The sequence below is a fragment of the Sciurus carolinensis genome, chromosome 6, assembly GCF_902686445.1.
Source record: "Sciurus carolinensis chromosome 6, mSciCar1.2, whole genome shotgun sequence".
Taxonomy (NCBI): Eukaryota; Metazoa; Chordata; class Mammalia; order Rodentia; family Sciuridae; genus Sciurus; species Sciurus carolinensis.
This window is the reverse complement of record NC_062218.1, coordinates 146524697-146551140: the sequence shown is the minus strand read 5'-3', so window position 1 is coordinate 146551140 and position 26444 is coordinate 146524697. Positions and strand designations below refer to the sequence as shown.

At 41.3% G+C, this 26444-nt stretch overlaps 2 protein-coding genes across 4 annotated transcripts; both read right to left on the bottom strand.

The window, feature by feature from the left end:
- Positions 1–742: 742 nt before the first annotated feature.
- On the bottom strand, positions 743–13553 carry Lsm11 (LSM11, U7 small nuclear RNA associated). Its single transcript, XM_047554681.1, has 4 exons — positions 13107–13553; positions 8464–8603; positions 6533–6616; positions 743–6107 (listed from the first exon to the last, which is right to left on the bottom strand). Exons 1-4 carry the CDS (start codon positions 13549–13551, stop codon positions 5697–5699), a joined length of 1080 nt encoding a protein of 359 aa, XP_047410637.1. The 5' UTR covers positions 13552–13553; the 3' UTR covers positions 743–5696.
- A 2039-nt stretch (positions 13554–15592) lies between these two features.
- Thg1l (tRNA-histidine guanylyltransferase 1 like) lies at positions 15593–22399 on the bottom strand. Of its 3 annotated transcripts, XM_047555816.1 has the most exons (7): positions 22208–22399; positions 21050–21226; positions 20416–20497; positions 20245–20338; positions 19471–19559; positions 18017–18124; positions 15593–17085 (listed from the first exon to the last, which is right to left on the bottom strand). In XM_047555816.1, exons 1-7 carry the CDS (start codon positions 22396–22398, stop codon positions 16924–16926), a joined length of 903 nt encoding a protein of 300 aa, XP_047411772.1. In that variant the 5' UTR covers position 22399; the 3' UTR covers positions 15593–16923. The 3 variants fall into 3 exon arrangements, with proteins under 3 accessions (XP_047411772.1, XP_047411773.1, XP_047411774.1); XM_047555817.1 differs by lacking the exon at positions 20416–20497 and having other exon boundaries at positions 20245–20414; XM_047555818.1 differs by lacking the exon at positions 20416–20497 and having other exon boundaries at positions 20245–20319; positions 22208–22343.
- Between the last annotated feature and the right edge of the window lie 4045 nt (positions 22400–26444).

Sequence of the window (26444 nt, the reverse complement as noted above, 5' to 3'; positions counted from 1 at the left end):
ATCAGAAGTCTCTACAATACAAAACAAAAAGGCAGGGACCAGAACTAAAGCCTCTGGGTCTTGCCTCCACCCTCCTCCACTGTGGTGGTTCGAAAGGTCAAGTGCTGGGCTGAGCCCAAGTTAACTGTCCTCTCAAGTGGGGAGCTGCATCTCATCTCAACAGTTAACTTGGTTTCCCCTCTAACAATCAACATGCTTTTACTTGTTCACCTTACCAGGTGACTTAGTTCTGGAAGCACATGGAAGAGAGCAAGTAATCAATGTGACAAAAAGCTGGGCAGCTCAGCTTCTTGTACATGCACAGAGGAAAGCTGAGGCAAACACGTATTTCTGGAAAACTGAGGATCAATTAGGCAAATGTGCTAAAACACTCAGAGGGGAGCAAAATCAATAGTGACTTCAGTAGATCACAAAGAGAATGGCTTAATGCCAATAAGCACAATAAATTCTCACGGCAGTTACCCTTGCTTGGGGGCTTGGAAGAGAAAATTCATAATGTGGACTGAGTTACTTTTCTAAGCATGAACTTCAAATAAACTTGGAGGGAGGGAAAAATACCTTGAGAATGGTGACCTAGCTGTGTGTGCTGTGGTACAGAAAGGACACAGGGTCACAATGATGCGACTACAGAAGGCTCCAGATGCTTTACCCTTCTAGACAGGCCTCTGCTCCTGGGAATGGACTGCCCTGACTCCCCACTGCCCCTCAAAATCAGCAGAGACAAAGCAGTCAGTACATTAAATCAATCATATTTATTACAGTTTCCAGACGCCCATATGACACATATCTAAAGCTTAACATTGCAAACTGATGTTATTAGCAGCAATCCTCCCCAAACAGGAAGGGTTTCAATTAACAATTAGGAGCAATATAAAGATGAGATTACACTCACGGTTTTTCTTTTAGCAGCTGGTATATGAATACAGAAACTACAAACACATAGAGTCACTCAGCTTTAGCCTTGTCTAAAAAACATTAATAAGTCATGGTGTACAGGGGAATCCCCCGGGTTGCCCAACAGAAGGCTGACGTCTTCAGATGTCAGTGTGGAATAAGCAAATTAGTTTTAAAGACATGGCTCACTACCTGCTTTACTGTCAGGACAACAGGAAAAGAAGTGAGTAGCTGCCCTAAAACCTAGCTCCACATAATACAGCCAGATAATCAGAGTTTAAATAATACCCCTAAAAATTTTCAGACATTTTCTTCACAGATCTAAAAACATCACATCAGACATAACATCAGATATTTGCTCCAAAGGACTAAAAATCAAAAGCAATTGCAATGTATTGGGAATAGCTTTTATAGCTTTCCTAAGGGACAGTTCCCATCTTTTCAGAGAGTGTTTTTAAAGGAGCAGTAACTCTGGTAGCTTATCAAACTACTTTTTATTCTAAATAAATAAAAAACCAACTGAAAGTCTCAGGTGTACTTATGTTTCCTTCCCTAGATCTCTGAGCCATCCAAAGCCATTTCTTGACAGAGAGCTTTCATTTTTATTAGAAGAGTGCAAGAGAACTTACAAACATTTGAAAAATACTCAAAACACTGAGAGTAAAGGAGGCCCAACCCTTCTTCAGAGGACAGAAAATGGTGACAGGAACCCCAAAGGCTTATCTTAAATCCATAAGCTCAACTTGCCAGAAAGTAGTGACAGACTGCCCACCTTTGCAACGTGGGCCCCAATCCGATGCGTTTGCTTTACAACCACTAAGAAAGGCCTTCTGGGAGAAGAGAAACGCAGATCTGAGAACACAAGTTACTGAAATGGGGCTGGCTGCACTGTGTCTGGCAAGGGAAAAGAAAAATTGAAACAGTTGCAAAACTATTATATTTGTACCATGATACTCTTCTCTTATATGAACCTTGACCTTTCCACAGCAACCATTTCATTCTGAAAAAATAAGTAAAAGAAAGAGAAGTTCTGGGGCAGCACCAATGACAGCTAGCTGTCTTTGAAGAATTTTAATTTTTTCCTAAAGGCAAAATTTAGAGAAAATTTAAAGCAATTTATAGAACCAATTCTATTTCATGACTTTGCCCATGTGAGCTGCTAAAGGAGTAGTGCAAATAGAAATACAAATGTCCATTCTGTATCAAGTTAGGTTTCTAGTTCTTTTTCCTCAAGGGGTAGAGAGGTACAGACGCCTGTGAGGCTTGTGGGATGGAGGCAGGTCATACATGACCTGACATCTCTGCAGGTACTGCTTGGCCTTTACACCACTGGGGCAGAAGCTGCTCCTGATCTGCCTGTAGCACAGGTATGTTTTTTTAAATTGTTCTATTTAGTTAGACATGATAGCAGAATGCATTTTGATTCATTGTACTCAAATGGGGTACGACTTGTCATTTCTCTGGATGTGCAGGATGTAGAGGTGTTTTTTTCTATGCACCTAGACCTTAAGGTCAATGTCTCCCAGGCACATTGAGTAAGGTGCTGACTGGTCCAAAGCTGCCTGCCTCCGCACAAGACGGTCCCCTGAAAGGAAGCAGAAATGCTTCCCCAATATGAAAACAACCACCAAGTGCAAGTTCTACTAATGGTGAAGCAGTAGAATTGCTTCTGTGTACAAAGAACGGCACCTGAAATTGTTCTAAGCGTGAAACCAAATCTTGAATTTCTTAATCACTTGTTACTCTCTAACAAAGCTGAATACTCCTGAGAAGCCTTCCTCATGGCACAGGTATGTCCTGTGAATTGTCTTGGAAACATATTTGTGTGCCTAGAGATTACTTTGAAGAACAAAAGTTGGATATTCAAAAATATGTACAGTTCTTAACGAGCTTCCCAAGCTGGATTCCTTGGAGAGTATTAGAGACCAGTTCTGCATTTCAGCTGTGTAGGGCCCATCCCAGGTGAGTTGGGGGAGGAGGGTGCCTGCGCTCTACCATTACTTTGCCCTTTCCTTCTCCTGAGGAAGACTTCAGTTATTTCTATAACAACTTAAAAAATATTTATTTATTTATTTATTTAAGGTGCTGGGTATAGAACCCAGGGTCTTACACATGCTAAGCTAAGCACACACACTACCACTGAGCTACTCCCTCCGACTCCAGAGCAATGTATTATAATGGCCTAGATGATCACATTGTTTTAGCAGCAATATATTATTAGGACCTATTTTCTTCTTTTAAAAAATTTCTCCAATGATAAAGAGGAAGGAATAATTAAAAAGAACTGACTTCTCTAAAAATAATTATCATTATTTGTATGAAATATCACATTTACTCGGTAGTATTCATTCCAGAATCACTGTCCAAGCAAATAAATGGGCTCATATGGCATATCTGGTATATTGCACAGTTCAAAAATATTTTTCTTAGAACTGTCATGCGGGGAGAAAATAGTAAATCAATCCTTATGTGGATATATGAAAGTTATACATAAACATAAAAATTGGCACGTTTAAAACAAATCAGGTTAGATTTAACTAGGTACTAGAATGAATGGACACTGATTATATTCCCTTTGATTCCAAATGTCTACATTATTGGGAAAACTGTAATATGGTTTCTAAATGAGGGACAAGCAGGCAGGCAGATGAAGACAGTCACATAGAAATACAGATAGGCAGGATAGCCTGATGATTAAATAGCACAACTATTTATTTGGAAAATAAGACTTTTGGACAAACTATTTAGAAGAGAATTTAGACTGGTTAATTCCAAAGAAAATTGTTAACTTGAGTTTGTGATCTGGAACCTCTTTAAACTTTAGAGCATCTGATCTGGCTCTAGAGTACACTTTAATGTGCATTTAAAAATAAAAACAAGTAAATATAAAACAAAAAAAATTTCTGCAAATTCCCCTTTGGGGACCTGCCATCTTTAGATGCTCATTCTCCCTTTGGTACTATCATATAAACCCCTTGCAAAGTTCAAGGGAATGTTTTCTGATAATTGTCAGAAAAAGGTGGGGGCTGAGATGTGGGGGGAGCAGCAAAAAAGGTCGCTCTTCTCTTAACTGAAGATATTCTTCTGAGAACTTCCACTGTCCCTCCAGAGGATGGAATGGAATATGGATAACAGCTCCTGAAGTTTCTCTGCCTTCCGATAATAATTACTAGACCATAGTATGTCACCTAGGAAGATTCCTTGTTCATATAGCACCTGCCTTGCTCATAAGACATAGAATTCTTACAGAGCTATGAAATAGAGATTGTAAAAATTGTTCATGGCACTTAAACATGTTTAGAGGCTGTAAAATGCCTTCCTAAAATTCTTTGTCGCAATGCCCCTGTGAGGTAGGTGTCTAATGGGAGAAACTGAGGCACAGAGGGGTTCAATCTGCTCACCTTTCATTGTCTGGTAAGCCAGTGGTCCAGCTAGCAGAAGAACAGGTGTCCCAGCTCCCTAAACTTCATTCACCCTGCTTCTCAGAAGGCTTATCCAAGGACAAAACAAGTAGAGCAGGGGAAATTCTTCTTTTCATATATTTTAACTGGTTAGTTATTTCTTATTCTCACTTTGAACATAAGTTATCTAAGATAAAACAAATATGAACTAATAAAAAGTCAATATTGCCTAACAGTCTGTGTCAAGATGCAGCCTATTCTGCACTGTTGATTGAAAAAGCACATAATGATTCAAGTAGGAGCATTCCCAGGTCCTGTGGTTTCCTGTTACCCAAGCAGGGCTGTAAGTGAGGTGTCTCTTTAGACACCACCCACTGTACTTTGTAAGCCTCTCTTTGGCCTGACATGTGGGAATAAAACTACCATCCTTAATTCTTGGTAAAATCATTCTGAAAGATTTTCTACACAAGGCCAGCCCCGCCTGGAAAGGGGACTCTCAGCCATGTTATGTGTGTTACTGAGTTCATGAAGAACTCTTTGAAACCAGATATGAAGGTCACAGTCTCCTGCCACAAAGCTCACAGGACAGTTCACACTATGTACAGCAGGGTAATACCACAGGGTACATGCACTAGCACCATGCCACAGAAGTCAGAAGGACAAGAAGCCACCACACAAGCATGTGACGGTCCCATCTGGTGTGCTGTTTGCAGAGGCTACCTCTGGTTAGGGGAAGACTGATGAGGTCCTGCATTCTTTCTACAACAAGGAGAGGGAGCAGAGCAGCATTCACTGCTGCCTGCTTTGAGCACACTAATCTAACCTACCTAAATTTCACCTCTATGTTAGTTGGTAACTTTCCTAGATCTTACAGATATTCAAAGATAATAAATTTCATTTCTTGATCAAGAGAGAATGGTGTAGAGCAAAATTCACAGGTCAGTTACAAGAGGTGGGTGCAGGTCTCTGGGGCAATTTACATTGCTACTTATAGAGTCAAATTTATGACTAGTCAGGATACAAGCTTTAAAAATGAGAATTCTTTTTGAGACATTTTTCTATAATCTCTGAAGAATGAATTCCACTTATATTGTGACCCTAAGTCAAATGGAAGATCTTACATTTGGTCTGAGAGTGTGAAGTAGACCATGACACCCAGTCAGATGCCGTGTACCTAAGCATGGCTTCTGTCTTGACAGTAACTCACATGCCCACCCTCATTAAGGCCTATCCTCCCCTTGATCTCATCATCCAGAGGGTCGAGCCTGCTCTGTCCTCTGCAGGTGCAGTACCAGAGGGAAGCATTCCAATTCAGGGTTTCCTTGGGATACTAAGATACAGCAGAGTAGCAATTCATGCACTTTATTTTTAAAAACCAAAGCTCAAGTGAGGCTGAGCTGGTTACTGTGCGAGGTGAACCAGCAGGACATTCTCACCTCGAATGAAAATCTGATTTATGTGTCGGGTGAATACCTGCTGGTAATCCACCTTGGGCTTTCGCTTTTTTTTACGGGATTGGCTCCTGGAAAGGGTGGTAGCCCTGGAAAAGGTACCTCCCGTACTGGACCCTTCTGTCCGTGTAGTCCTCCCTGACAGCTCTGATCTGGACTCCTCCCTTGCAGATGCCTGCAGGGAAGAAGGGACAGAGCGGGAACGCTTGCGTGAGCCCCGGTCAGTGTCTCCTCTTCCCCACACTGAAGCCACCTTCCAAGTGGATGTTTGGGAGTATCTGGACAGAGTGGAGTCTTCAACTGCAGACTTAGAATCTGCTTCCTTCTTGGAGGAATCTTGAAGTTTCAGCCGATCAAATAGCTATGAGGAAAGCAATGACAAACATTAGCCTTCTCTTTAGCCTTCAATCTCCCTTTTTTAACACACAGAAAAAGCTCAGATTCCTTAATTATGCCCTGTAGACTCCATGCATTGCAATTTTTAAAGTTAGTAATGACTTTTCTATTTTCAGCCATAATTTGGATAAATCATTAAGTATGTCAAGAGAAAAGGAATCTGTTTATTTCTGTGGTATAAACCTGGAAGACTTTTAAGCCTTATAAAAGGTAACTTGTTTTCTCAAATATGCAGGTGAGAAGCACATATGCATTTGAGATCAGCTGAAAGCATGAGATGAGAGACTAATGAAGACCCTGGTACAGGCAGAAGAGCTTTTGATCCCTGGGCTCAGTGATCTTAAATCCTAAGCAGGATGGGTATCCAGGAAGTCAGGGGAAACTGCCTACCCTAGTGAGAGTCAACGAAGAATCCCGCTCATACGCTTTGCCTAGAACAGGTTTTCGGTAGGTCTCATCCACATCAGTAAGTGCCTAGAGGAATGATTCAAAGGGTGGGGGGAGAGGCAGAATTAAAAATATTACTTTTTTGCTTTCAGTGGGAAGGTTAGAGTAATATCTATTTGTAGCAGAACTAACTTAACAGGTGACTCTGCTCTTGGACAGAACATAGTAATTTCTAACACCCTCTGCTTAGGATTTCCAAGCTGTTATCACCATATAAGAACATGAGTTTCTCCTATGAATGGTAAGGGCCTTTACGAGTGCATGGTACAGGTTCTTAAATTTCAGTGTGTGTATATATATAGAGAGAGAGAGATCCAGAAGCCTATTAAAATACAAAAAAAAATTCAAGTCTATTCTTAGAGACTCTGTTCCAGTATGTATGGGACATAGCCCTTTTTTTAAAACCAGAAACCCCAAGTAATTCTGATGCAGGATAGCATTACACTTTGAGGAACACTACTGCTTCTTTACTCTCCTCAGTTTCTGTGTAATATGATAGCAATTAGCAGAGCTCAACCAGGATTACTGGTGAGATTTCATCACTGAGATCAACTTCACAGGGTAACTGTCAGGATCAAGTGAGATGTAAATCACCCTATGAATTTAAGCTGATAGCTACATTTGTAATATGATTATTACAAATTATTATTATTATTACCATCAACAAGTATATCCTTTTAAATCCTTTCCCTTTAGGTAACAGTATAATAACAGAATTTTTTCCTACATTTTAGAAATGAGAAAGCAGAAACTCCAGAGTCATTCAGCCATCACGAGGTGAAGTTAGGTGTAAGACTAGAAACTAGAATTCGAATTCTGTAATGGCTGAAAGAATAGTCTTAGGAGTCAGAAAGTCCCAGAATAAAGTCTGGTACTTCCATTTACTAATGTGTGACCTGGAAGCAATCTTGCAATTTCTCTAGACTCAATTTCTTCATTTGTGAAATGAACAGTAATAAAGCCTACAATTCATTCATTAATATATAAAGCCTTTAGTACAGTATCTGGCACATAGCAAGTACTCAGTAAATGTTAGCATCTATGGTATTATCCAGGAAAATGCACCGATGGGGAGAGTTAAAAAGGAAAGTTGGAGATGGAAAAGAAGGAAAAGAAACGGGAAAACCCTGGTGGTTCTTGGTTGACTGTCTCATTATTACCACAGTGCTACAACATACCCCTTCTCTCCTATAAACGTCGAGTGAGACAGTAAGTCTCTACAATGCCTGGACACTCCTGAGGAAACACCAAGCAGAGTGCTTCATTTATTAATGTCTGCTTCACCCTATCCTTAGCTATCTTCCCTAACTCTGTAAAGTGAAATTCATTTCTGAAATTTCTGCAACTACTACCATGTCTGCTTAGTCAAAATGAGAAGTCAATAAATATTTTTAAATAAATTAAAGAATGGCTGGTAAGAAATCAATTTAAAATCACTAAGTAGATAAAATAATTATTCCTTAAGGCTGAGTTTCTCAACTTTGACAGTAATGACATTTTGGACCAGGTGGCTGTTATGTATGGATGTCTTCTGTACTGAAGGATATTTAGCAGCATCCATTCCATGACCTCTACTCATTAGGTGCCAGTAGCACCATCCCCACAAATGTAAGAGTCAGAAAAAGTATCCCAAGACATTACCAAGTATCTGGGAGGAAGGGAAGAACAAAATTGCCCTGGTTGAGTACCCACTATCTTAAGGAAAAGGAAGCAATAAAAATAACTTGTTGCTTTTGTCCAAGAGTGTGTAAAGATTTTAGGTCTTCTAAGAAGTTATTCTGTTGATTTTGCTTAATAAGGTTTCTCAGGTCCTATAGACATGAAAGATTTCATCTTTAGTAGGTTCTCCAGCCCCCTTAAAAAAGGTTCATTACCATATTCCAGAACTTGTCAAATGCGACAAGGAAGCCTGTACAGACGCCCCGGAGTCCCTTGAAAGTGCGGATGTGAACATTCACCTTCACCCCCTCCCGGATACAACGATGCAATTCACCCAGAGGGCTGCCTTCGTGCACTGAAACAAGAAAAAAGAGTCAGTACAGCAAGAACATTTGCCTTCATTAATTCCAGAATTAAAGCCAAGACCACTCCGCCACGTCCAGCAATACAAGAAGCACAGTGACAACCTCACTGTCGGAACTGGAAAGCCCAATGAGCAACACAGCTAGTACAGCCAACACACTAAAATGAGACTGCTCCAACACAATGCAAATCAGCCACGCATAGGGATGTTGTCTCAACGTTCTGCTACCTACGTATCTTCATTCTGTGATGTCACTGATTCTAAGTTATGTCATCATTTAAGAACTTCTGCAGGCAAAAACTGAAATACCACATTAAATATACAGGTCAGCAGCTAGTGCCTCAATTCTGTGCTTTTAGACAACTCTTTTCAGTATAAGACTCATGATGTCACATATATAGCTTGAGATTTCCCAAGAACTGAAAACCCTATTCACAGGTCTGAAGGAAATAAACTGTGTAACATATCTGCCTTTAAACCTGTGCCATCCTCTCAAAGACAATGCCTTTAGGTCCCACCAACCTAAGCTGCTCCATGCATGAGCTCTGGAGCCCCTGGAGTTTCAATGCACAGCCTATTTATACTAGGAGGAAAAGCCCTGGTTGCATTCCAGTACTTGATAGCATAAAGGGCTCCAATGAGACTGCTTATGAGCATCGTGTGACGAGAACAATATGACAATTCAAAGGAATAAGGGTGGGACTGTAAATTTCAGCATTTTACTTTGTAGGGTACTGGGGAGGCACCTAGGTTCTTGCACACGCTAGGCAAGTGTTCCACTGCTAACCTGGATGCCCAGTTCAAATTTCAGCTTTTATTCATTTGTTTATATTTTTGAGGTACTAGGGATGGAACCCAGGGCTTCACACATGCCAGGCAAACACTCTACCACTGAGCTTTATCTCCAGCCCTTGTTTTCAAATTTTATTTTGGGATAAAGCCTACGTTGTCCATGCTTAGCCTCCTGCGTCAGCTTCGGGAGTAACTGGGATTATGGGCGTGCTCCACCATGCCTGGCCCAAATTTCAGTTTTTATTTTGAGGGATTATTTTTTCAGAGCTTGGAAAAAAGGATGGATATTTTTAAATTCATGTTAATTTAGCTCTCACAATATGCTGGCTCTAGTATATATAACCTCTCTCCCCCAACATATACATCCATATACAGGATCTCCTAAATTTGCAAGGCAAAATTCTTTAGATAGTATTTGTCATTGATAGTAAACAAAAAGAAAATATACTTCTTTTGTTTCCGATGGCATCCAAGAGTACAGTCCTGCACTGCCACTAATTTAGTTCCTCTTGACTACTTCACCCTCATTCATGAGTTGGCATATAAATGATGGTCATGATTAATGAAAGAAAACACTCTTGGGAGAAAATTACTTAACAGATGAAAAACAGGAGTTTACTTCAGCATGAAAATTATCATAAACAGGCAAAATGGCAGAAATGATGGAAAGGAACAGGAAATCCTTGGTCTGACCTTCATCATCTACCTTTCTTCTAGCAATGTTTTGAAGTCCTTTGAGACTCTGATAAGGGTGTGTGTGTGCACACACATCTATCTGCATATATCTGCACGTATGTTACACGCTGTGCTAAATCAGGCATTGTAAACAACTTTCAGGTCACTACAACTAACGCATGACCTTGGTTAGTACCTTTTCCTTAAAGGTTAAGGATTCCCCAGGTTAGAATGACTTCTAGATTAATTTCAGGAATAATTCTCTACAATTCAATTTCTTGGAAACTGATCTAATTAAATAAACGGCAAACTTGGGATTTCAGCTCTTACATCTGTTATTCTCCCTTGATAATTTTTCTTCCAAGATTTAACAAGGAGTAATTCCAGGGAACATTTCTCTCCTGTGTGATAAAAAATACAACACTAGCACCACCTATGAGAGTAAACTGTAAAAGCAAAAATGATCTCCCCATTCTGAATCAGAATGTACATTCTCTTTGTGTCTCTTTGTGACAGACTTCCACCAGATATGAAATAGGTTTCTAAAACTTAGTATGACAAAAAAAAAGCCTTAGCTTTGAAGAAGGTTATTCTTCTAAATCCCCTTCTCTATTGCCACCACTACTCTTCGCTTATGTCATTACAAACTGAGTTGACACTTTCTTCTCCATCTGTGGTCATCACTAAGTTCAGATGACAGATTCTCAAAATTAAGACCTGTCCTATCTCATTCCACAGCACAGGTCAGTCCAGAGCCTTATCAGCTGATTGGCTTATTACAAGTTGCCTGCTCTCCTAACTCACATTCACAACAACATTATTTTCACTGCTGCCAGCAACATTATCATCCATGACTAGGCCTTATGTGTGAACCAGGCACTCTGGTAAGTTTAACTTTACCTACATTATTTAATCCTCATAACAATTCTAACACATAGGTACTCTTATTTCACCCCAATTGAAACATTTAAGTAATTTGCTCAAACAGGAAGCCAACTCTCAATATAGGCAAATTAAACACATTCTGACTTGGGGCATTTAATCATGACAATTTAAAAGTAACAACTGCAACAACAACCCACAATAACATTGACATTTAACATTTATTGAAAATTTCCCTATGTACTAAGGAGCATTAAATGCTTTTAAATATGTTAAACAATCTAATCCTGAGAGTGTTGCCTAGATATTACTGTTTTCATTCTACAGATCAAGAAACTGAGGCCTAAGAGTTTAAAGTAACTTACCTAAAGTAAAACAGAAGCTGGAGGAGTCAGTGTGGAAACCTAGGAGGTTTTCACATCTGTAAAACTCACTTAAAAAAGATGGAGTTTTCACTACAGGTAAATTACTCTAAATAGCCTGATTAAAACACACAAACAAATGAAAACCCCCACAAAACTTCCCCACCATGCCATTTCTTAACTTCAGATCCTAAAGCTTACCTCTTATAGGAACTTTTTTTTTTTTTCAATAAATCTAATCCTCACCCATGTGTCTGTCATTTCTTTGCTTTCTGAAGCTCATCAACTCTTTGGGATGTTGACCCATCTATGGATAACTAGGGCACAGTATCTTGATTCCAAGTGAATATTTAATCATGGGAAGAGGATAAATCTGGTGTTCACATACCAGTATAGTAGAATGCAACATAGTACAGCTAAATAAAGCCACCCATAGAAATATTTCTTTCCCTAGATAATCTCTGTAGCAAAGCAGTTAACTGATAAAATGGAAATAAATGTTACAATCTGAGACTTGGTGTTCATTTCAATAACCTGATAGGAGTAAAATATACAGACAAAATAAGGTTCCTCAAACTGGTTCATTTTAGGAACAAAAACATAGCCTTTTGTGTTATTGCTGGGTAAGCAAGCTAGGTAAATCCTAACTTGGGCAGGGATGCTCTGCTCTGGCTGAGTAAGCCATCCAACAAAGGCACCCATAACAGCACACAGTTTTTCAGGATGCTTGTCTCTTAATAAAGAAATTTCTAGGAATGAGGCTAAATAATCTTCTTGCATAGCACACCCCTCCTTTCAAAAGGAAACTATTTAATAATATAACAATTTAATTATCAGGATACAGATGCTGTGAATGGCTAAGTAGGTCATTGTGTTCACAGGGCAGATGTCAGAACTGCTTGCCAGATGACAAAGGATACATCCCTGGGTTGTTCTTATTCTACTTATACAAGACCTAACTCACACATTAGAACCTCTGTTGTTAACAGCTGCACTCTAAGGATCTATTAGGAAGCTGGAAGAAATTCCCCGGTGCCATTTACACCTTCAGAACTTAAAATAACCTGCGCATATGGTAATAGGAGCCCGACAGACACAGTCCTGCACCCAGTCAGGCAGCGTGGCTGTAAAGCAGCGCATGTGTTTTAGTGGCATTTTGTGCCTGCTGCATTCCAGCACCTGTGATCTAGTAATGTGAACATATGTGTATCAAGACCCTGCGGCCCTTCTCCAGCTTATTGCACCCCAGAATGAGCTGTCGCTTCCTGTGTAGGAGTTATTAGATTATGTCCCTGTGCCATCCAAACATCTCTCCTCACTTCATCTGATCCCCAAATCCCATTGCTCAAATACTCTCCTTAATACTGGCTGTGCTCTTCCCCCAACTTCTCCTGAATGCGCCCTCCTCTACCTCCTTGGTGCCCTGGATCTCTCATCACCTCTGCAGACCTTACGATGTCCCCCAAACTCATCTATGTCCAGGCCCCACCATCTCCCTCGGTGCCCCATCTCTTCCGCAGACCCTCTCTGTGGGCTCACCACTCTCGTCGCCACTTCTGGGGACCCGTTTTACCTCTGCAGTCCCTGCCCACGGCTCCTTATTGCCAGCACAGCCTTAACACTCTGCCCCCACTGCTCATGCGGACCCCCGGCTACTCCAGGCGACCTGCCCCAAGCCGCGTTCCCCTCTGGGCTCGGGCAGACCCTCCCCGCGGCGCGCGCGGGCGGACCCTCCCAGACCCTCCCCCGGCGCGCGGCCCCGCCCCCGGCCTGTCCGACTCACAGGGCATTCGCGTGAGCACGTTGCGCGGCGCCTTCCTGCTGCGACCCGGACCCCGCCGGCGCGCCCCGGCGGTCCCGTCCTCTTCCTCCTTGGCCACCATGAGACGGCGGAGGCGCTGGATGCGCTCGGGGTCCGGGGCGGGGGCGTCCTGGCGGCGGCGGGTCCTGCCCGGGGGTCCGGCGGCGGCGGCGGGGCCCCCAGCGCCCGCGGCCGCGCCCCGCGCTCGCCCGCGCCCGCCGCCCCGGACCCCGGTCCGGAGGAAGCTCTCGTACTCGGCCAGGTTGTTGAAGCAGGGGGCGTTGGGGTAGGGGATGGGGGGCAGGCGGGGCGCGTACAGGGCCAGCATCGGGTCGAAGCTGTCAGAGCTGACATCCAGCCGCGGGCTGGGCGGGCGCGCGGGGCTCCCGGCGAGAGCCGGCCTCGCCCCCCGCTCCCGCTCCTCCATGTTTGAAAGGCCCGCAAGCCGAGGCCGATGGGAGGAAGGAGCGGAGCCGCCAGAGGGCGGCACTGCGCAGCCGCGGCGCGGGGTCGCACTGCGCCGGCGCGACCGCCGGGGGGCAGCATCTGTCCGCGCTGGGCCCCTGCTGAGGGGTGTGGCAAGCGGCTGCAGCCGGCTGGGGCCTCGCTCTGCCTCCACGCACAGCCGACCGGTTCACGCCGTCACCAGAGCTTTATCTGCTGTAATGCGGTGTTTCCCCGTCTATCATTATCACTTAGGGGGTTTGTTAATACTCCATATCCCCCGGGGTGCGGAGCCTATAATCGGCATTTTAACATCCTGAGAATTTCCTGAGGATTAAGAGGTACTGCATATAGATTACACGATAAATGTGTGAGCCAACACTGTTTTAAGTGTACAGTGGAACCCTGAAGGGTGGTGGATCCCAGTCCACATTCCCTTTACCCCCGATAAAGAAATCTGCACTAAGGCTGGAGAGAACTAGGTATAAAAGAAAATTAATTCTATCACCTTCCTTTCTCTCTTACTAGGGTTTGAACCCAGAGGTGCTTACCACTGAGCTATATCCTCAGCCCTTTTTGTTTGTTTTGATACAGTCTCACTAAGTTGCCCAGGCTGGCCTCAAACTTGAGATCCTTCTGTCTCAGCTTCCCCAGTTACTGGGATTACAGGTGTGCCCTCCCCATCTGCCCCTGTTTACCGCTTCTTCTAGTATGGCAAAATAACTGGAACAAGAATTTATAGAACTGAACTTGTTACTTTTTAGCTTCAGTTCAGCAGGGTTTTTTTTTTTTTTCTTTGTTTTGTTTTTTGATATTAGAATGACAGTCTCCTCTAGAGGATATTTCCTCAGGCGGCAGGGCCAAAATGTTTCCAGTCACCTACACAAATTTCTTCCCTAACCAGAACGACTCTCCTAGACTGCGATCAATTAGTATTAACTCTACACTGGTTGCTTTTGTGTACAGTTTAAGATTTGGAAAGGAAGCCTAAGAGAATGCTATAGAGAAGAGCACCTTAGCAAGATGAAAATTGATAAAACTTTGAAATATGCATTGGAACGAATACATATCACAACAAAGATAAAATAACCATCAAGCAATGGCTTCTAGGTAATGAATGGAATTACTAGTTTCCTTATGGTTAGTATTAAGCCCGGCTTATTAAAATCTCCAGCCAGACCAGGTGTGGCAGCGCATGCCTATAATCCAAGCCACTCAGGAGACTGAGGCAGGAGAATCACAGGTTTGAGGCAAGACTGGGAAATTAGTGAGACCCTGTTTCAAAATAAAAAATAAAAAAGGCTGGGACATGAAATAAATACAACCTCCAGCCTGAACAAAAACTCAAAAGCTGTGGAATTGCTGGCAGTCCAACAAATCAGTGCTTGTCCCACATGCTCTGATAAAATCAAGTGACAGTCTTCATGGTGTCTCACAAGATCTGCAGATCACACAGATTTTCCCTGGTTGTTTTTGTATTGAAAATTTGCACTTTAATGCCTACTTATCCATGTTTGACATAAAATGCTACCAAATTACCATTGTTTGCTAATCAAGAGCTACATTCTTACTCCTTCATGTAGCATATTAGTATACTGAGGACCTTGTTTGCCCAAAGGGCTGTATATCAGCAACCATATAAACAGACTTTGGGGTTAAAAATCAGATTGCTAAACCCCTAGTTTTTATGAAGGGAATCATAAAACAGGCATTTATTTCTTTGGTACTGGGGATTAAAACAAGGGCGCTTTACCTATAAACAACATTCCCAGCCCTTTCTATTGAGAGACATGGTCTTGCCAAGTTACTGAGGCTGGCCTCAAACTTTGTGATCCTCTTGCCTCAAGCCCCTCAAGTTGCTGGGATTGTACCACCACTTAAATAAGCATCCCAAGAAACTTTTCTTTTTACATGTAAAAGTCCATGAACATCTGCTATGACAAATGTATTTGCATGCTTTGGCTTACCCAAAGATAGTAACAAAAGTCAGATTTATTTACTGTATTTGTATAAGAAACAAATAGGCCAAGGAAATTGATGTCTTTATTTTTTTTCCCAGACATTTTAGCAATTACCAAACATGAGGTACTTATCCTTTTCCTGTGGAGTAGGGGGAACAGGAAGGAAAAAAATGGCATCGACAGATGGGATGAAGCCATCCATCACACTTTCAAAAATACATTTTCTTCTTGGCTTTAAATTCTGTAATGAAAGACCAGCAACTGGGACATGGGCTGTCTCTTAATTAAATCTTAATTGGACCAAATAATCTCTTCCTCTAAGATACAAAGTAAGGACAAGAGGAAATGTAAGCTACTCACCACCTATCCCCATGACATCCCCCTTCAGACTTCAGCAGCTCGGCAACATGCCATGGCTGCTCCTGTTCTCTGCAGCTCTTCTATTTCCACCTCCCCACCAGGTGGATCTATTAGGTTCCCTTTGATCCCTGCCTGAGGGGCATGTTAACCCCTCTGCTCTTGAATTCAGATGTCATTTTTTGTAGCAACTACTTGTGAACGTTTTTCAGGAAGTTGAACTGGAAGGCAACTTGTTTTTAAAACTTAAGTATCTGGAGGATATGGAGTATAAAATGGATCTCCATTCTTATTCATTCTCGCGTATTTTCTTTTTCTCATATACATGCATATTTTCTCTCACATATACTTCTTAGAAAAAGGTAAGTGGCTTTAGAAACTATGTTCTGGCAAGATGATGATGATCATGTTGGCAACTCCATAAAATCAGTACATGGAGTGTGAACACATGGGTATCCTAACACCACTACTCATTTATTCAGCCAAAAGCTGCTGACTTGGAGACTGGCACAAAGCCCTGAGTTTTCCCTGGAATATCTGAAATAAGAAGCACGAGACAGGTATTAGCCCATATTTATCTTCAGGTCTATCAAAGATAATCCAAGTACATAGGTGCATAGGTGACATATTCAAAGTCACTGGGTTCTCTAAGAATAGGTGGGTGAGAGTAAAGTTTGGGCTTCTCTTCTATCATAGGTGAAAAGAGCTGACAGGTTTTCATAAGACTTATGCCACAATCTAAAAATGACTCATCTTGCAAGGCATTAAATAGTTCTTGCTTTATAAAAATAGTACCACAATTTTGAAAAAAAAAAAAAAAATCCCACAGAAATCATGTTCTAACATTGCGAAAGGTGTTCTGCTTCAGCAGAACAAGTCACACCACCCCCACCTGTCCCTTCCTTCCCTGCACCCTCCCAACTCAAGTCCTGTCACTCCTGGTACAGTTCTGGGTGGCAGGAATGCTAGGGCCACCTAAGGCAAGAAGACCTGGGGGCCTTGCAGGGTAAAGCACACCAGAATTGAAGAGCGGAGGGTCAACTGTCTTCATAAAGGATCTCTGGATGTTCCTTCCAGAAAGCGTCCCCAATGATATCACAGTGTAAGGGCACTGGCTTTGTCCTGATCCGGGTCACAGCCATCTTCTTCCCTTCCATTTCTGCTGGCAGCTTAACCTCTTTTGTCGTGACTTCATCCACCTACAGGTATGTTAAAGTGGTGACAGTGTTAACACGGAAGAGGGTTTGGGAGCTAAAGGGAAGATGTGGGGAAGTTCACGTTTTTACTTGCTGTACTTATGATTACCGTATGTGTTTACAAGAACTTCTTTACCACTAAAAATATTCTAAAAGAGGTTGTTACCATAATTTGAAAAGTGAACTGAGGAAAAAAAGGGATTTCATGTTCCTTATTAGCAATGACTATAAAGTTATTTCTCCTCTCCCACAACCAAGTCTGTGCCAAAGAACAAATGTATTTTGAAAATACTAATAAAAGGGCTGATGTTAGTGGAATGACTTGTTCTTAAGTACCCTGTATTACTTGAAAACATTCATTTCAGAAAAACTGTATAGCAAGGAAGGAAATGAGTTTAGAGAAATAATTATGCTCAAGAGCAGATAAGAAAATATTGCTGGAATTAAGTATTTATGTAAATGTTCACACTCATTTCAGAATGTTAATCTCATAAAATTTCTGGAAGTGAAAAAACCCTTATACACAACTTCTCTTAGTGTCTCATATTATAGTTGTCATGGGATGGACAATTTAATGGCATTATCCAGTGTGGGGAAAAGCATTGTTTTAATGATCTAGGAGTACAAAACTCCTTGTACCTTTACCGTACACTTTTGTTTGATATGGGAGTGCTTACGATACAGTAAAGTACGTATACTAAATTTTAAAATCCCATGCTTCTACTTACATCTACTTAAGGGATATTTCAGACCACGACTGAGTGACAAAATCAGTATCCAAATTAATAATCTACAGCATCTCCTTTTGGGAAGGATCTAATTCATCTTAGCTACAGGAGTCCAATCAGTATATAGGCAGCAGGGGGGACAAAGCCTGGGATGGCATGGGCTCTTTTTCCCTGACTGCCACTTTCCTTGAACATAACAGTATTACCTTCTGCCATATCAACACAGTCCCTTTCCTGTACATCAGTGGCTCATTATTGTAGTTGGTGTTGAATTCAGAAAACAAGATCTCATTTTTGTCTGCTGCAAGAGTTCCCTGAGGAAACAAACAGATAGAAAATACTTTGTGTATCTTCACTCTTAATGTGGTATCTCTCCATGCTGTCTAAACTCCTACAAATCAATTAAGAAACAGAAGGAGCTACAAAACAGTTACTAATGAATTTTCATTTTTATCTAGATGCCTATATTCATAAAATTCTCTTCTGTAGCAAACACTGGATTCACAACTCAAGACTGAGGGGATAGGAACTACTGGTAAGTCAGTAGTTGATCATCATAACACCTCCATTTTAATGAGAAAACTGAAGCTTAGGAAGATTATCTAGCTGGATACAGAGGCACTTGCCTGTAATCACAGCTATTCTGGAGACTAAGAAGGATGGCCACTTGAAGGCCAGCCTGGGTAACTCAGTGAGACCCTGCCTCCAAGGTGAAAAAAAAAAGAAAGAGGCTGGGGATGTAGATCAGTACTTGCCTAGTGAGGCCCTGGGTTCAATACCTAGTACTACAAAAAAGGACAGGAAGGGAGGAGAAGGGAGAAAAGGAAGGAAGAAAGGTAGATTGAGTATACAAATTATCAAAGCTTGAAGGTTGTCTTTATTTTTCTAAGAGAATCAAAACCTAAACTAGGGTCTTCCAAGCTGGATATATCTACTATAAAAAATCTTCATCATTAGTAGTATTAATAATGGCAGCCATTTACTAATTATAACATATTGGCCATTATATTAGAAGCTGTTATAACACATCACCTCATTCAGAATCAAGTCATCCAACAAGTAGCACTATTATCTAATAATAAAATCCAGTATTTATAAAGCACTTAAAATGTGCTTTGTATCTTTCTGTGTGCTACATGCATCACACCATTTAATTTCTACCACAATCCTCTGACATAGGAACTATTCTTTCATACATTTTACATATAAAGAACCAAGACAGGATACAATTATACTGAAGCATGATTGAAGTATAGTTATTTAGTTCCCAAAGCATGAACTCTTCTTACATTGGGGTTCTACACCCAAGAAAGGACAGGTGCCCTGTAGAGCCTGGCATTGAGGGAAGAAGCCTGATGGGAGTGAGGAAGCACACAGGCCCTGTCTAAAGAGGGCAGGCAGAGTGGCTGCAGCTGAGCGTAGAGCCAATATCATGAAGTCCAGTTTACAGCTGAGGTCAAGGAGGCTGAGAAGTAGCAGTAACTCATCAGGCTTTACAGAGCAAGCAAGCAGCAGAGGTGCTGCTATGATGTTTATTCCCTTTCAAATGAAGTTGTTAAGGGAGCTAAAGAAGAATGTAAAGGGAACATTAAAAAATGTTATGGGAGAGACTACATGAAACTGTCCCCAGCTAAGCATTACTGTAGTAACATCTTTATACCTGTAATCTCTCTTGGGCTTGTACTGGTGTTAGTCCAGATTGTTGAATAAGTGCCCAGAAAACTGTATTATAAAGATTATTGATGTGACCTGTGAGGAGAACAAAATGGTAATGATTAGATACACAATTTCTGTTCAATGTTCACCTTTCAAGGACTTCTACAGTTCCATTCCCTTCTTTAGAGATCTCAAAAACATTTAATAATTTTCCCAGTCTTTCCCAGAAAACAAAGAATAGAAAGAGTAGACAAAAAAAATTTCCCTAACAACAGCTTTATTTGGTCATTTCACAGTTATACCTTATACAAATCTGAATATTTTTAGTTAATTGATTTATATTATTCCAATCTCTTTTCTAGTTCTAGTAAAATCAAAAAATGCCACATAAGGCCTGGGTCACAACTCAAATACCCACTGAGTCTGGCGTGACTGCAGATATATAAAGCAATGGGTAACCCAGAAGAACAACAGGGAATGGTAGAGACTGTTTGGCACATTGCCTGTGTGTGTGTGTGTATGTGTGTTTAAATTCAGCTGCCACTGCACAGGTGTCAATACTAAATAGAGATGCAGACCCAGTATTGCTTATCTTCCCATTAAAAACAAAACAAAAAACAGATAAGAGTGCTTTTATGAAATTTCCCAAATTTAACTAAAAAATATTTAAAATACTGCATTCCAAACAAAATGCATGTGAGTCAAACCTGTATTAGAATGAGACATTTAATACATGGAATTATTGGTTTAATACATCCGTTTATTTGGTGCCACTTACAATCTGCTTGCCGCCAGCTGAGGTAGTCCTTTAAAGTCTGGTTGCTAGGATACACGACAACTCTTCCATCGAAGCCTGGGGGATACAGAAGAGGCTGGTCCTCAAAGTAATCTTGCCAATAAAACACATAGCTGGAGGCGAACTGGGAGGCCACATGAGTCATGAACTTACTTGCAAATGTAAGGCACGTTGGGTGGAGCAAGAAAAGAAAATGTACGATATCAATTCAATACCATGATAGGGCCAGTGGGTGCTACGGAGAGATTACACAAAGTTTCCAGCAAACTGAGAGATAAAATACATTTGGCCGAGAAAAATATTTCAGTTACATATTTTAATATATTTTATATATGTTACATATTAATATTTCAGTTATATGTTTTAAGTGTAGCCTTCTTCCAGTCCTATTATTTACTAATGCTAATTTTTTCTCTGTAAGATGTGATTTAAATTTATGGTTCAACTGTTTTTGTTTTGTATTATCTTTAGTCTTTGGAAAAGCGAAACCACTGCTTTAAAAACATACCAATTCATTATATTTCTTTTACAAGTTTCAAAATACTATCATATTAAATACCAAATCTATCTATTTTATACTGAGATGTCCCTTAATAAAAAGTTTAAATAATACTCCAATACATGTAGACACTGGCTAAAGCCAACCTACGAATCACTAATATTACAATTTTATGGTCTCTGTCACTCATCAGATCAATCATCCTTCCTGGTCTATAAGTCAAAATAAATAGAAAAATAGATGCTGATAGGAAATATCCTGAAGAAAGGAGACAGTCCATGAAATTACCTGGCTCTTCTTTTAAACCAATTGCTTTTCCGCCGGAACACAAAGCTGTATTCATCACTCTGCCCATATGCAATCACAATATCCTCCAGTTCTTCCATTACAGTCTGGGCACATTTGTTCATCAGGTGGAGAGCACGGCTGTCATTAGGTTTTGCAAAGTTGTGCTTTTCAGCAAACCTTCACAGGGGAAAGAGAAGCAGGAAAAGGGCATGGAAGCAAGAGTTTTGTCATTAACACAGATCACAAAGGCAGTTCCAAGAGGAAGATACTGTAGCAGTGCTACTAACTACAATCTTGAACAACAGAAAAAGGGACATAATTTCTAAGCCTCAATTCTCTTTTCTTTGAAATGGAGATAGAGTTTTAACCATGAGCTGTCCTTAAGATAAAGGGAAAATAAAAATATAATTATGACTGGCTCCTATTAAGTACTCAACATATGTTAGTTATAATGACCATTATTGCTGGGCACGGAGGCACACGCTTATAATCCCAGCAACTCCGAAGACAAGAGGCAGGATTCCAAGTTTCAGGCCAGCCTTAGTCTCTTAACGAAACCCTGTCTCAAAAAATAAGAAGAGGTCTGGGGATGTAGCTCAATGATAGCCCTTGGGTTCAATCCCAATATCACACACACACACACACAAAATAATTGACATTACTAATAAAGTAGCATTTACTAAAAATTAAACTCCCATCTTCGTTCCATTTATTCCTCCTTTTTTTCTTTCTCGAATTCATTCCATGTGGCCTGTTACTGATAATGAAACACGCTTATACTGTAAATTGTTGCCCACAAGAAGGCGAACTCCGGCCTCTGAACAGTCAGCACTCAAATATCTAACAGAATAGATGGGAAATACGGTGAAGAGTTAAGTATTGCGCCGAGAATGATGTTTTTTCACCACCAGGTCTTTGCTAACTGGTTTCTGCTCACTTAACGCGGGCGCTCCAGGCCAGCCCCTCACTAGGGGAGCACCTTGCCCTTTTTAACTACCCTGACCAGCTCGCACACAAACCGGTTGGGAGACACTCGCACGGAGACGCTCCACGCTGGGCGCTCATTGGCTTCCGCGTTACCCTGGTAACCATGGCCGGGGCAGTCAGACTCCCCGGAAGCGCTGGCGGGCCACGCGGCCTCCAGCCCGGTTAGCTCACCGATGGAAATTCCTGCCATCCAGCCGCACTACCACCCAGCAGTGAGGGAGGCAGGTGTCGTCAGCCTCGAAGTCCCGCACGTACTCAAACTTGCTTTTTGCCATGGCCGCCCCCAACCTCAGACACCGTTTCAGAATAACGGAAGTAGAGGCCAAGCAATCGAGAACCTTAACAGTGCAGGCAGTCCACATTTCCCCTGCGGAAGGGAGAGGTTCAGACAGCTCCGCCCCGGAAGTTCCTTTTATTCTTCGGGGCCGCTCTAGGCCTAGTGGAGGTTGTCATCTCGCTCACCTCTCCTGTGGTTCCTAATCCACCGGGTGCCCAGTTGGCCGGTTCTTCTCTTCCACTGTACATTGTTCATTTTTCTCCTTGCCTCCTACAAATCACTCTTACGAAGTTTTTAAACATTATTTTCTAACCAAGTTTGAAAGTGTACTGTGATTCTTTTGTCCTTTCCAAGTAGCATTTATTAATTCATTGTAGAAAATGTGGAATGAACTGAAATACTTTTTATCCGCCCACCCCCCCCCAAGCGTCCAAAAACATCGTGGATGGTTATTTTTAATCTCTCTCTGTGTATGTTAAGTTTAAACAGGGACACATAAATTTGAAATCCTTCACCTGTACAATTTTTATATTTTTTTCCATGGAGCTTGATTATTTTCCAATGTCACTGATTATTCCAAAGGGTGATATTTAGAAGAGAAATACTCTGTAATCCCAGCGACTGGGGAAGCTGAGGGAGGAGGACTGCAAGTTTGAGGCAAACCCTCAGCAACTTAGTGAGACCCTGTCTCAAAATAAAATAAAAAATTAAAAGGGCTGGGGATATAACTCAGTGGTAAAGTACCTTTGGGTTCCATCCGCAGTACAGAGAGAGAGGGGGGGAAAATCTTAATATTCCTACATATGGGTGTACTAACTTAACTTACTCAACTCTTCCACCATTAAGTAGGCAAAGACCCAATGTTTGATTTCTTGTTGCTATATAACAGCAACAATAACAACCTTCATTTGTGTGATATGTTGCCCAGGCTGACCTTGAACTCCCGGCTCAAGCAATCCTTCTGCCTGTGCCTCAGGAGTAGCTGGGACTACAGGCATTCAACAGTGTGACTGACCTTTAGGTAAATTTTTCCATTTTCTTATCATTATGAATTCAGTTTTTAAAAAATATGTATTTTCCATTTTTCTTCATTAGACGGAGATGAAATAATACCCCAGATTCAATAAGCATCCACTCCCTTATTTCTAAACACTGTTCCCCATTAGAACAAATTCCATGGAGATATATCCTGCTCCAGGTTGTATCAAGGTGAGCCTGGGACCTCCTATGCCAGAAAGGAAGGAAATGTTCAGAGAGTAATGAGAAGGTGTCAAAAAGACAAGCCAGCTCAGAGAGGAGTTGCATGACTGTAATACCAGTTACTTGTGTAACTGAGGCAGGAGGATTGAATGTTCAGGGTCAGTTTGAGCAATTTAACAAGACCCTGTGTCAAAAATTTAAAAGGGCCGGGGCTATATATCTTAGTGGTAGAGTGTGATGGGCTGAGAGATCTGACTCCATGAGAATGTTGTAGGCCAGACTCTAAGGGAAATGACTAAACAGACTCCATTTTACTCTGAGACTCCATGTTATGTAGGAAATAAGCTTCTCCCATGGGAACACCCTGCCTCTGTACCCATCCTCAGTTACTTAGCATGACATGTTTAGCAATACAAAATTACAATTCTTATGTAATGAAAAATTGCTCTCTTTTGATCTCTATTGCTCTTAACCAATGTACCATGTAAACAGTAATTGTGTGGATGTTAGTAACCATTTTTTAGTTTGTACCTTGGTAAGGGTCATTTTGACCCACTTCCCTCTCTGTTGATGATCTCATGATGTTAGTTTGTAATTTTGAATCGTAGCAACAGACACTTAGGATTGATGTGATTTTTGGTATAAGAACCCCTACAACCCTGTGACCGGGGCTGTTCTCTCAATAGCCATTTTTTGGGGCATTGTGTGAGACAGTCAGCTGGCCGGCTTAATAAAGATTCTCAAATTTGGACTTCTCAGTGGTGATCCATCTATTCTTAAGTTGCGCCCCATAACAAGAGCACTTGTCTAGCATGTGTGAAGCCCTTGGGTTTGATCCACCTCTGCAAAGAAAAATAAAGATGAGCTAGCTCGAAGGGGATCCCCCTGGCCAAATTCGAGATAATTTGAGTATCTATAAGGTTAGCTGTAATTGAATACAATACATAAAGTAAATATAAATCCATAACACCATAACAGTACTGAGTGTGAAAATCTCACTACATTGGAGATAATTATTACACTAATTTCTTACTAAGAACTGGTTATTAAAGAATTAGGCATTTGCCCTTTTTATGTGGAATTATAGTTGATGTGGGAAAGTCCTTTGAAGAATGGTGGGCTTAGAAAATCAGCTTTTTGTAAATATCTGTGAAATAATAGATTCAAACAAGAATCACTAAGGTATGCTAAACCTATTATTTATGAGATTTGAGGGAAACAGAACAGTCTCTAAATGTTGTAGTATTGTCCCAACAATTGTTTGCTAATTACAAAGGAGAACTCTAACTGTTACCACTGGTCATCAAAGTTGGTATCACTAATAGTGCTATGACATGCTTCTACAGGAGCTCCTGGTGTGGTACAGCATGACCATTTGTTCATTCAACCAGTGGGTCACAACATTCCCCACAAATTAAAATCAATTGAGGGTCCTTTTAAAATCCCCAATTCTATCCTGCACCCAGGCCTATGATATCAGAATCTTTTCAGGTGCAATCTTTGCTCTCAAGGTGGTATCAATGTGCAACCAAGATCAAGAAGTCAGGCAGAGTGGCGCCCTCCTGTGATCCCAGTGACCTGGGAGGCTAAGGCAGGAAGATCACAAGTTCAAGGCTAGCCTCAGCAACTTAGCAAGGCCCTAAACAACTTGACAGGAACTTGGCTCAAATTAAAACATATTTAAAAGGCTGGGGATGTGGCTCAGTGGTAAAGTGCCCCTGGTTTCAATCCTTTTTACTGGCTGGGTGGCAGAGGGAGAAGTATTTAGGGATGATTCAATATAATAAAAAGTAGACTGATAGAAAAAGTAAAAGTAGCCAAATGTTGACAATTATTGAATCCAGTGGTGGTTATAGGGGCATTCATTATATTTTTTTCAGCTTTTCTACATATTATATGTTAAATTTTGTCACCTTCCCTCCAAATTAAATTGAAGTACTAACATACATACCTGTGCATATAACTTTATTTGGAATAAGGGCTCCACAGATATAACCTATTAATATGGGGTCACTGCCTGGTGTTAGGTATGGGGGTGTAATCCTGTAATCCCAGTTACTCAGGACATTAGGGCAGGAGGATCACAAGTATGAGGCCAGCTTTGGCAATTTAGCAAGACCCTGTCTCAATAAAAAATATATGCATGTATTTTTTTCTGTACTGGGGGAAGTTCTTTATATTTTTTATATAATTTTTTATATTTTATAAACACACATACACACACACACACACACACACACACACACACACGCATATGGCTTGGGAAGTAGCTCAGTGTTAAAGTGCCCCTGGGTTCAATTCCTTGTACTATAAACAAAAGGTGGGGGTGGTGATCATTCGAGTGGGTCCTTAATCCAGCACAGCTGGTTTCCTTATCAGAGAACAGATGCAAAGAAGGAAGAGGCCACGTGGAGAAGCAGGCAGGTTAGAGTGGTACCCCAGAGTGCCAGGGTAGGCCTGGGACTATCCTTCATCATCCGGAGACAGGAGAGAGCCTCGGAAATAGGTACTGTGATTCTCCCCATTTTACAGGTGTAAAATTGAGTGACAGTGTTAAATGGCTTGCCTAAGGTTACAGGGCCAGGAGGTGGTAGAACCAGACACTTTAACTGCAGAGTTGTACTGTTAGCCACTGCTCAGAACCAATGCCCTGCTTTATCTGTTTTTGTTTGCCAGCTGGATAGTGATTTCTTTCTGTGCTAATCATTGAGCATCAAACTGAGTCCTGGCATCAGAGAGATATATGGGTCATCCAATCCCTAATTCTCAAACATAGTTTATTTATAGCCGGCCATTATGAATTTTGTCGTATCAATTTGCTGTGGTTTGGACATAGTTTGTGTTCCCCAAAGGTTCTTGTGCTGGAAGCTTTGTCTTCAGTGTAGCAATACTGAGGTTGCAGAACCTTCAAGAAGTGGGGACCGTGGAAGG